At 42.5% G+C, this 12,212-nt stretch overlaps 1 protein-coding gene across 1 annotated transcript in view; it reads left to right on the top strand.

Moving 5' to 3' along the window:
- The first annotated feature begins 66 nt into the window (after positions 1 to 66).
- The window catches only part of Aladin (aladin WD repeat nucleoporin), a 35,233-nt gene continuing 23,087 nt past the window's right edge, over positions 67 to 12,212 (top strand). The window contains exons 1-8 of the mRNA XM_089544094.1: positions 67 to 406; positions 1,283 to 1,412; positions 1,488 to 1,544; positions 1,706 to 1,794; positions 4,311 to 4,357; positions 6,394 to 6,552; positions 10,277 to 10,360; positions 10,646 to 10,766. Of these exons, the coding sequence (XP_089400220.1) occupies positions 290 to 406; positions 1,283 to 1,412; positions 1,488 to 1,544; positions 1,706 to 1,794; positions 4,311 to 4,357; positions 6,394 to 6,552; positions 10,277 to 10,360; positions 10,646 to 10,766 (804 nt within the window). The 5' untranslated portion in view covers positions 67 to 289. The remainder of the gene's footprint in view (positions 407 to 1,282; positions 1,413 to 1,487; positions 1,545 to 1,705; positions 1,795 to 4,310; positions 4,358 to 6,393; positions 6,553 to 10,276; positions 10,361 to 10,645; positions 10,767 to 12,212) is intronic.

The raw sequence follows: 12,212 nt of genomic DNA, 5'->3' as shown, positions 1-12,212 counted from the left end.
AAGTATATCCAAAGCAATCCAAAGTTCCAAAACTTGTCTTTACGTGCCTATATACGTGCCGTCAGCTTGAGCTCGCTTCATTTAATAACTCGCTACATTAAACATAAAAGCTAAACATTAAATAAAAATTTGTTTAAGCATATTTATATGTTTTATGAGACTTACACTTTAGTTCGCGGTTCAGTCATGGTTCAGTCCTAACCGCCTGAACTTTCGTATCTGTCATGGCGGGAATGTGATATTTCAAAGTTCAGTTTTGTCTGCTCGTTTTCCGCTGTAGTTCATCGAAATGTGTTCGCTCTCGTCGTTCCCTCCACCGCCAGGAAAAAGGCTAACTACTCTATATGAAAAAGACGGTAAATTACTCTCCGGAACAGAGACTGACTGGAAAGATTTCGCGGAACGAGTGAGTTAACCGAGCTGGGACGTCTTAGCACGTTCGCAAGTGTTGAAACGCTTTGTCTCGCCTCCTTTTATCTTTTTTAAATATGTGCTCGATTTCTCGGTTCTTGCGACCGTGTCAGAATGGGTAATATTTTCTTTTTTTCGTGAGCAGTGTGCTCAAATTTCTCTAATTTGGCTTTACTCATGACAGCGTAGTCGCTTTCTGCTTCCATAACAACAGCGCAAACGACAGGACAGAGATGAAGAAGGGACACCATCTCTGTCCTGTCGTTTGCGCTGTTGTTATGGATCATCAAAAACACCAACTCGCCCAACAAATGCTTTTGTCGAGCTTTCTGCTTCCCTTACCATACTGCCTTCGCGCAGAGCTCGTGCAGAAGCTGAATTGGTACTAATTATAGGTGTTAACAGAACTCTTTTTCCAAAAATAACGTGAGCACAGAAATATTGCATGATCTCAGAGCAGATTAATGATTTTCTGTGTACCACAACCCTGCCACGCATGTTCATTCTTTCTTGTTGCCTTCGTATGCCAGCTACGTAAATGTATACAGATGAATAGCAGCCTATGCCTCCCGTATCTTGCCCGATCCCCCAGTATCGGTACGTGCCATGTTTTGTAACGCCAACAGCTGTCACTGGCTACAAAAGCAGCTGCAACTCGTTTCTGCACGTCAACAAAGTAACAGTCCACATGCTGAAATGAAATTATTCTCTGCTCAGTATTTTTGTGTTGTTAAAGCGATTAAAACAAGAACTTGTTTCTGACCAGTATCACATTCAGCTTCACTTTTTGTTTCTAGGATTGACCCTTAGAACCAAAAGGCCCATCTTTTGTTAGTGTCGAATTAGTTGTCATGCATGTGCGTTTGCTTAGTTTTCAGCATACCCTCGTGTGTCCGTGGTTCGTGAATCTGCAAGGCACCCGGGTTTTGCAGAAGGTGCTGCCAATGCTTTTCTTCAGCAGCCAGAGTCTATTTGGAACCAAGCATTTGTGTCATGGCAAGGCTCTCTACTACCGCTTAGCATGGCAGCTCACTTCTGGCAGTGTGCTAATGGCAAACGTTTGTATTCCAGGCAAGAGAGAGGATTTATTGGCTTCTTAGAGCAACTGTCAGAGTACAGTGATTCATCCATTGGTAAGCACTTTGCATTCTTTTTCAGTGAGATTAGCTTGGTCGTGCTTTGAAGTTGCGACACGTCTTTGCATAGGATCTAAGCATTATGTAGGACGATTGTGCTTTAATGAGTTTCAGTGCGCTTGCCTAGTTAAAATATTGGCTCCCTTCCTTTTTTTCAGTCTGGTCTGTTGCAAGATTTGCAGCAAAAAGTGTTCTTCTGGGCACAAGGTGGTTCTACAAGCAAGGCCTTTTCTTCCCACACCTACTGGTAAGCAGCGTTTTGAGAGTGACCATCCTTTTCTTGATATTCCTATAACTATCTTGTGCTACTACTGCGCATACCAATACTGCGTGCTGCAAAAAGGAAAATAGCAGGGGCAAACTTTAGAGACAGGAAGAGAGCAGAGTAGATAAGTGAACAAATTCAAGTCAATGATATCGTAGTGGAAGCCAAGACAGTAAAATGGGCATGTGTGGGACCGGTAATATGGCAGACATATAACCAGTTGTTTGTTAGGGTAACTGAGTAAATATTGAGGGAAGGAAAACAAAGCAGAGGGTGGCTGAAGGTCAGATGGGGAGAGAGAGAGAGAGAGAGCAAACCTTTAATAAACAAATATAGAGGATGAGCCGGCGCAGATAGTGAATGCCGGCATCTTCTTGGTCCGCGTCCGTAGTCCGGGATGCCAAAAGATCCCGCCGCCTCACGAGCTTGATGTGCGAGGGCAGCTTGCGCTCTCGCACTCGAGGAGGAAGGTCTCCCAATCCTCTTTAGTGGTGGTGGAGTGGTTAGGAATATGAGGTTAGGAAGTTTGCTGAGATGGGACAATGATAATTGGAAAGCATTTTCCTCACAGTGGATGTGGTCTGGCTGATGACGATAACGAATATTGCTTATTTCGGACGTCGTGAGGGTTGCACGACAATAAGCTTCACACTTTTTTGGTGATAGATTCTGCTGTGACACTGCAAAATGTTTCCTGTTGCTGAGTGATTATGGATAAAAGCAGTGTTTGAAAACTTTTTTATGTGTGATATTTCAAGGGTAATTTCTGAGCATTTAAAATATTTTAAATTGATGATTGCATTATATTTCTTGAACCTCCCTCTACTAGATAGTTACAGTGAACATTGTCCAAAATAGGGAGACAAGCAATTACAAAACCCAAAAACAGACAAATCGAAACTGAGTTTCAACCAAAATACGATGTCACATTTACTGCCATAAAGACTCTCGTGTGCATGTTGAATGGCTAAATTGGCAGCTGTTTGTGATAGCTTTGGTTATTATGTCTCAAATGACCAAAAACAAGGTAAAATTTTTTCTTCCAGCAAACGCAGAGCTAGTATTGGCAGGTGTACAGCTTGTGACCTTGCACGCACAAAGCTACCCATAGAAATCAACCCCGCCTGAGGGCACAAAATGCGAAAAATTTTAAATTAATTTCTGCTGAAACAAAACACTGGCCGGCAGTGGAATTTTGCACAGCGGATAAGAGGCCCTGGACGACCTGCCTTAATAGTTTTAATAAAATGTGCAGAAGTAAAAAAAAATGCCTAAGTTGCCCTTAAAAAAACACTGAAGACAGCTGCATCTAATTTTTGTTCTTAGCAGTAATTGATTCTGTGGCTATTTCTTGGTATGTTAATGCTTGTCTGGCACCAAAAGATGTGTTTCTTCTGACAGGATTGCATTTTGAAATTTTCCGGCCATTCTAGTCTAACTCATGATGTCTTCGCAGAAAACGACTCCATGACTACCGTTTTGAAGTGAATGGTAGTGTAACCAGGCCTCTGGGATCCATGCTTAAAAAAACTGTCAACACATGCAGTTTAATTTAGTCTCAAGATCGGCCAATGATGCCGACACCTATCTTTCATTTGTTGGCTTTTTCTTACATATAAAAACTCCATTTTCAGTGACAATAGCATCTTTGTCTTTAGAATGCGATGATCTATCAAAACAGGCCAACCTCACTTTCTCTTCAATTTCGCATTAAGCGTATCCTTCTGATCCTGTTATGGCCGTTCCAGAGTTATTACAGTTGTATTTAAATTGTACTTAGATGGAAGTTGCATTTTTAATGCCATGCTGTGCCTACCACCATTGCTCATACTAGTATGTTATACCACTGCCTAGCACATTACGTAGGTTTCTTTTTAATCTGCTTGGCCAGAATGAAGGTCTGGGCTGTGGCCACTGTGCCTCTTTCATGTATAAAACAGTGACAAGACACTTAAGCGCGTGTAGTTACTTTCATTATTTACTTGTTTGCTTGTGTTATGTTCTTCTTTTTTCTGCAGCCATCTCATGATAATGCAGACTTGAAGGAGAACGACTGTTGTTCAAATTATGCGAAGTTCGAATTAATGAGAACCTTTTTGATACACTTGATGTTGACAGGACCAAAGCTTGAGTTTGAATCAGTTAGAAGTTTGAATTAATTAAAGACCATTGTAGATAGTTTGTGAGTAGCCTTTAGTTTTCTCTTCTACCTTCTCTCCTACCACTTGCCACACTGTATCCCTTTTACTCTTCACTGGCTGTCGTTCAGGTTCCAGACAGGTATGCAGCAGTTTCTTTGGCCAGGACCTACTCTTTCTTCCTTTTGCTAAAATCAATTAACCATATCACCACACTCTGGGTTAGTTTTTAGTTGCTCTTTTTTTTTATCTTTTGTAGCCATACTATTGGTTACATACTTCTTTGTTAATGTATGGCACGAGAATGGCCCGATGTTATAAAGCTGGCAAGTTTCACATCCTGACTTTCACTTGTTTCAGCTGTCCAGTGAAGATATGTGCAAGGAGTTTTCATTGGCTTTGGACTGGTGGGTGTCTATATCACAATATATATATAGATATATATTTTTTGACAAAAAAAAATGACAAAAAGTGGCTTTCCTTGCCTTGTACCTTATATACCATCTTTGTTTGCTGAAGTATTAGTGAAGGCTCACACTGCCTCTGACCATGTTGTGGGTTATCAGCAAGGACCCGCTGTGGGTTTGTTCTCAGCTGCGGCAACTGTGTTTCAATGGAGGCAAAATACAAAACATTCCCGCGTGTTTTGTGATGTCAGCACGTGTTAAACAACCCCAAGTGTTCTAAATTAATCTGAAGCCATTCACTACAGCATCTCTTACAGCCCATGTGTTTCAGGATGTTAAACCTGACAATTTGTGTTTGTCAGCAAGTACCAGCTGATTATAGATTATGCATGAATTGGGACAATGTGTTATCGGATTTGTCATTACATAAAAGCCTCTTTCTACTACTTAAGCTAGGTGCATAGCAGTCCACTGGGATCTCTTCAATGAGTGCTGTTAGTGTAGCCTTTCTGGTCTTGCATCCTTTCCTTTTTTTTTTTAAGGGCGTAGCTCTTAGGCACCCATTCCGGGGCTGAGCAGCGTTGTTTACGTTGACATAACTGGCGGAGCAAGTGAGGAGCAAAGCAGCGGACAAAAGTATGGCGATAGAGAAGAGAGCGCGAGAAAAAAAGTGGGGAGGAGGATAAAAGCAGAGTGATAGTGAGAGAGTGCAAGGAGCAAAGTGGAGGAGGAGGGTGCAGTGACAGAATGTAAAGCCCTGCAAACTTCGTAAAATAATGCCAACTTTTGAAGAATGCTGCCCTGCAGTCACCCTTCCATCTTTTATTCTCCCCCACTCTGGGCGCGGCTGTCCTGCGCCTCCCCAGGCATGCTTTGGACGCCATTTTTGATGCATGACTAGTTGTTTCTGCATCAAAACGAGAGGAGGGAGCAGAAGAGGGGAGGGGAGGTGTCACTACTTTATGAAAGCTTGAGGGGCTTTAACAGCGTGGGGAGGAAATCAGAGAAGAGATGAGCGGCCAAGAGCGGTGTCGCAGTGCTCTAAGGCGACAGGTGCAAAAGAGCTGCCCGAGCACAGGCTCAGTGATGGCAGTGATGAGTTGTAGATTCCGCTCTCTACTTTTGCCCTCAGCTGAGGCCAAGCACCGCTGCCATTCAGCAGCGTTTCTGACTGAAAATGGTCCAAATATTTCAACAGCTGCAGCCAAATTTTAAATTACTAGCCATTTTTTGATTGGCTCGGTGGTTAGTGAGTTACCCTTTCCCTCTCTGAACCTCATGATTTCAGCTAAACGTTTGGCCTCCAAGGTACAAAGCACTAAATTTTCTTGTTATGCAGTTAAGCAACACACAAAATATATGATTCGTTAATTTGTGCATAGAAATTTTAGCTTTCCTCTGTGTCAGGTCATAGTATAGCCAAATTTTGAATGAAACATGATGAAATCGTGCAAAAGCGGGAACAGTAGTGCCATTATAATGTAGCGTTTTCAGCATTATGTTTTATGTATGCTGTATACCGTATTTACTTGTGTAATGAACGCACTTTTTTCCAGTTGTCAGTTTGGAGGAAGGGTTCAGTACACTGCCAAACAGCAGTTTCCAAAAGGATATAGATTTAATTCAAACGCAACAATTAAACCATGCACTATGCTTCATTGAGTACACTCCACTATGGTGCAGCAGGCATGCGCCAACTGTAGCAGAGGACAGCTTTGAGACTCTGCGCTTCAAGTGTGTGCTCCTGGGCAAAGTTCCTGCAGTGTGCAACTCCCATGGTGACTGCTTTGAGAGTCCATGCGCTCCCATGTTCCCTCTAAGTGTGAAACAGCTTGTACTTCTTAGCATTGGGCAGGGAGTTGGGCACACTAGCTGGGCATTTCTGCAAAGCAGTGGTGCTGGCCGGTTGCCTCTCCATTCTTAAACAACAATTAGGAGAGCAGAGAGTAGGACAAGGAACACTCTTACTTGTCTCATTGAATTATGGGGTTTTTGGAAAGTGCAGTTGTTGGTGCAGCCAGTGTGTTCTGTCTCAGGTCAAAGGGCCATGTGCGGGCGTTCGCCTGGCATCCCAACTGCGCCAAGTTTGCAGTGGCTTCACACGGCGACATGATTCGTGTGTACTCTCCGGACGCCAGCATTACTCCCATGCTGAAGCACAGGTCCCAGAGGAACATCACCGACATGGCCTGGAAGTATGCAGTGTTCCTCCTGTTTCCGTCTGCTTTGTTGTGCGTGGGTGTACACTGTGAAACAGTGGGGGCTCTTAATATCATTGCTTAATATCATTGCAACACTCATCACTGAGCAGCTCAGAAGAGAAGGAGAGGGAGAGGGGAAACAAGCCTTCTCACCTAATGGAATCCCACAAAATGGCCAAAAAATTTATTATTTTTTTAAAGTTGTTGTATCCACTCGTACGCCTCGTTTGTTATGCTGTCCCAAGGTGTCATACCTGAAATCGAGCAGAAAGTACTCTAAAAAAAATTGTTTCCTGAAACGTAGCAGCTCTGCATTGCGGGGAGATGCTCGAACAATGGCTGCTTTTCTTCCTTACGATTTTCTGAGTAGGTACTCGTCTTGTGGAGCAGATTTCTTCATGTCTGCTTGATCTATTTTGACCCCGTTGGTATTGTTGCACTGCCGACCATAGGGCGTGCCAAGACATTTTTTTTTAGTTTCAAATTTTTCAATTTTCGATTTCTTGTATGAAATTTTCTTCTCACTCTAGGTTAACGTACACCGCCTCTAATATGTAGGTATTGACCTGTAGCACACTGTATGAACACAGTGATTGTTAAACCAGCCTTCTATCACATTTTCTTAACTCTGGAGCCTTTTAACTAGATTCATAGGAAAAATATATATTATAAAGCAATTCGCTGGAGATATAACAGTCAAGTTTTGTGAGAGTATTCATAAAATTATTCATAATATGCCTAAAAAAATTTTGTGCAAATATATAAAGAAATAAATAAATTTTTGTTGAAAGCTACGTTCCCCCTTACGAGTCTTACCAGCATGTATGTTTCAATGTTGTACTTCGCAAGGAGAAAGATTCAAGCGAGACATTATGGAACTGGTCACCTTTGTTCACTGCCAGGCAAACAGTGCATATCATGCAGTCATGCAAGGAAAAGAAAGGTAGAATGAAGAAAGGTCGCAAAAGCAAGCAGCGCCATGTCAAACGAGAGAAAAACACAGGCCGTAGGCTTTTCTCGTAACGGGAATAGTAATGCTTTCGCATTAAAAAGTTAGAAGGTACTTGGTGGAATAATTGTGATAATTTCCATGAATGTAATTCAGTTGTGGTGCAAACTGTTATCTATGAGAAACTCAGTATAAGGTTAACTGAGACATGTGACGACCATGGTTAGTGGATGATCCTTACATAGGAGCCTGTCTTGCATAATGCAAGGAAATTGACTCGTCATGCTCAAGTTTCCTTCCATTGCATGCGCTTCTGTTTTTTGGAGTTGGCGTTGCCTGAAATTTAGGTAACCTTAGTAGTATGTTATAAAGTTAGGGTCGTCATTTACTTTTGTGTTTACAATGCAACAAACGGCTTTTATTGTTTTTTGCTGAAAGCAACACCTGCACAAAAACCTTAATTGCAACTTATTTCTTTTGATTGTGACTGGAATTGCGGGAAGATTTTTTATTTTATAAAGTTGGCACACTGTTTCGCATCAGTGGCAATGCTGGCTGCCATATGCCTAACTAGCAGTGACATTGTTGCTTGAAGATATACTTTCTTGTTGTTTTTGAAAGCAAACCATTTGCACTATCTTGATGTAGCACTGGTGCTCATTTCCTTAAGTGTTGAAAGAAGACCATGTATATACTTGTTTTGCTGCATGAAAACTTTTTTTTTTTCATATTATTTGCTTATGTCATGGTTCAGAGTGGTTGCTTGAGTTGTACACTGGCCTCATCACTAGGGGCGTGCGAATATTCAAAAGTTTTGAATTTCAAATTGAAAATCCTCCAATTCGGATGATTTACTGAATGACTCAAATAACGCGCATGCAAAATTATTGGAAACAAATTTATACGATCCCAAGTTTTCAAACAGTTTTTGAATAGTAGATATGATGTTCGAATAGGTCCCATGTTTCTTCGATGGCTGTTTCACTCCTACCCACTCCAACACCACACAGCATACCTTCTCAATTGGACTTCTCGTTTAGCTAATTGACATGGTCCACTTGTGCGGTGGCATTCATAATGCTCACACATATTGCCTCCAAGACTGGGCAGTGGAACACAGTTCAGCAAAGTTCAACAAATTCTGCCCAATATCAGAGGCCATGGCTTATAACTCTCGTTCCTCTTGTCAACTGAGATGTGACGCAATTTGGCAGCCATCGTTGTTATAGTAGCAGAGGGTAATTTTCCAGTGCACATGGCATGATTGTCACAGATTTAGTATACTAACTTTGTGTTAAGGGCCCCCTACATTGTTGCATCTTGCAACGGCTACAACTTTAAGTCCATGAGTTGTAGCGCCACTGCTGCATCGCATAAATATACGTTTTGCGTGAATATTCATTCAAAATAGCGAATAATCATATGAACATTCTTTAATTAAAAGTCGTTAATTTAATTCGACCCTCGTTAATTCTGAAAACCGGATAATTTGAACTGCCTGCTCAGTCCTGGCTAACACCCATGTATGTTTATGGTGTCAGACGCTCACTGATATAGACACTACGGGTCTCGCACCGGTTAATTTAATGGGCTCCCGGAGGAAGGCCACGGCCAGTATGATCGGCGCAGCAAGAGATTGTCGAAGTAGCCCCCACTCAAAACCCGAGTTCCAAGTTGCAGTCTCTCTCGCGCACCTCTGATGTGCGCGTGACGTCAGGCATGACGAAAAGCTGATGACCCCGTCTTCGAGGTCAGTCTCCGACCACTTAGTTTCTGTTTCACTTTTCTGATCTTCACGCCCGCTCACATCGATGGCGGCTCACCAACGAGCATCAGCCAGCTAACATAACCCAGCTGATCACTGTTTCGTACGTCGATGTTTTCCTTCCCTTTTTCATTCCTCTCGCCGCTTCACCGCAGTTCTGTGCTTCCAGTGCACCATTTGCTGTCAGTGCAGTGAAGTTTCTTCACATGCGACTTTGTCGCTGTGACGATGGAGACCCGCCTGGGTCCACCACGTCGCGCCATGAAGGATGCTGGAGGCCCTTAGATTCTGGAGCAGCTCTGCTTCGACACTCCCGACAGTGTGCACACAATAAAGCATAATGGAAACGTGAACAATGGTCACTACTCTGCTGTTTTCATCTTAAAATCAGGCAACCATTGTCCATTCTTTTACCAAACAAATTTGCCTATGTGCAAGCAGTTCTTGACACTTCTTTGGGGGTCATTCGATAATTAGAACATTTTTTTTTCGGTCTCTCAGTTCAAATAATGAGCTTTTACTGTATTCGTATTTGACTTTATTTTTATCGACATTATTCACATTGGGTTCAATACAGAAGCTAGACTATTCGTATTTGATTTGGGTTCAAGGAAGTACTATTCGCACGCCCCTACTGATTGCATGAGAGTAGTAATTCACTTGGCCTTTATTTTTCAGCAGTTTCTGATAACCACAGCTTCCTGGAAAGCTCGTACTTTTGGCTATCTTCATACTCAATACATGTGAAGGATAAACCTGACCTTTATTATTTTTTCTTCTAAACTAAAAGGCCCATTAAACTTGAAGGAAAAATAATAAAGATCAGACTTTATTACTTCACTTTTATTTTTCTTGTTCTGAGTGGAAAATTTTTCTTTCTTCAAATGAATTTCTTTTTTTTTTTTGTAGCAGCTTTTTTCAACATATTTACGTAGATGATGGTCCTCAGTCTCTTACGAATTACCTAAGTTTGCATTGTATTAAACTTCATCTGTCTCTTGTAGACCTCACTGCACCTCCGTTCTTGCTGTTGCCTGCCGAGAGGGGATCCTACTCTGGCAGGTGGAGCCTACACCCCTGATTGCTAGGTAAGTCATGCCACTGCTACATCGCATCTGCATCAGTGTGCTTACTCATTGCAAAACAGTTTCTCCTTTTAAAATGTGAAAGTGTCTTGGCAACCATGTCACGTACTAGTGCAGTATCATGCCCAGATTTTCTAGAAGAGAACCATTTTCTTCGAATGCGCATGATTACAAAGCAACTATTGCAGTTCTGAAATGCTAACAAGGTACCTTTGGTAAGGTAAAGGTTGTGTGAAGGTTGTTGAGCAGATCATACTAATAGTCTATTATTTTATGCTTCTTTTCCAGGCCATCATCAGCATGTGCATCGCTTCTTGCCCGCCCAGAACACAGTCCTGTCACCAGCATTTCGTGGCATCCAAAGGGAACACTGCTAGCATCCGCCTCTGCAGCTGACTGCTCTCTTTTTGTGAGTGCTTGTTCCTTTTTCTTTCTTTGCTCCTCTGTTTATCTTTGCGCATGTTTACAGCAGCTACAGTATTAACGCATGCTTCAGCAGCTCTTTTTCTCAAAATTTTACACCTTGGAGCTTAGAATCGAACCTTCTTTGGATTCAATCACTTTCTTTTTCTTTTTATGAAATACAGATTTCAACAAATGAAGCTTCCATTGAAGCTGTGTGGTTACATTTGTGTTTATATATATTTTTTACTAGTAAGGTGTCCTTTCCTTCAAGGTTCTGTGAGAAAGAGTTCAGTGTGTGGAAAAGATGTAACAAATATGCCACAATCAAGTAGAAAATATTGAATTGGCCTTGAGAACTGTAAGAAAATAGGTTAATTTTATCACCTTCATCAGCCTGACTACATCCACTGCGGGACAAAGGCCACTCCCATAACCGTCCAGTTAATCCTGTCGTGTGCCAGCAACGGCCACTTTATCCTGGTAAAATTCCTTATCTCATTCGGCCACCTGACTCTTGATGGTCAAGAGCACTAGGTGAACCAGAACAATGCTACCTCCTGTTCCCCGGTGCATCTGCAAGATGAAAGAACAGAATGCACAGATTAGCGGCCAAATTTGAGGTCCCCCTGTCGTCTTTGTGCAACCTGAGGGGAACAGGCTTGAGCTATGGTCAACTGAGAAAGCAGCTGTCAGCAGCCAAGATGCAGCAGTGGAGGTCAGCTGTGGCAAGGAAGCCAGCCCTTGGTGCGTATTGCTTTGGGAAGACTGTGATAAAGCAGAGGAGTAGGAAGCTCGCTACTTTTCCAGGCCCATACAGGGGGGCTATGGACGAAGCTTTGGTGGGCGCACTGTAGCGGGTGAAATGCAGACGGAACAGTCATGACGTGAGCGGTGTTCCAGCAAGAAGAAGAGACTGCAGAACATGTTCTCACATATGCAGTGGTCCAGCCACAACATTTGGCTCGAATGTCTTTTGAACAGGCCCTTTCTTTCCCGCTGAGGTGCTCACTAAATGGTGATACGGTGGACAGCGGAGGGACAGTTGGCATGGTTGGTGTGGTGTTGACAACGAAGCATTGACTGATAGTGTGGAGAGAAATCTCTGTGATGACTTGGCAGATTGTAGGGTCCCCTGCACCATAGGCTAGGACACCTCCTACAGAGGAATTTTCGTAAGGACTACTCTGTGCAAAAGAAAAGCCACATATCCAAATCCAAAGCCCCTTGCTAACCTTGCCTTCTCTTAGGAGCCTTTGCTTTACATGCCCTTGCCCATGCCCATTTCATCTTCTTCATTTTGACTAGGATGTCATTAACTCACATTTGTTCCATGACCCACTCTGCTCTCTTCCTGCCTCTTGCGGGGACATGGCTTTCAAATCTCGAAAGGTGACCGAAAATTCTGCTTTTAAAAAGTTAAAATATGTATTTGTATGACTCACGGAGTTTC

The sequence above is a fragment of the Amblyomma mixtum genome, chromosome 5, assembly GCF_055824585.1.
Source record: "Amblyomma mixtum isolate Tamu chromosome 5, ASM5582458v1, whole genome shotgun sequence".
NCBI lineage: Eukaryota > Metazoa > Arthropoda > Arachnida > Ixodida > Ixodidae > Amblyomma > Amblyomma mixtum.
The sequence above is the reverse complement of the archived record's forward strand: the minus strand, read 5'-3'. Positions and strand labels throughout refer to the sequence as shown.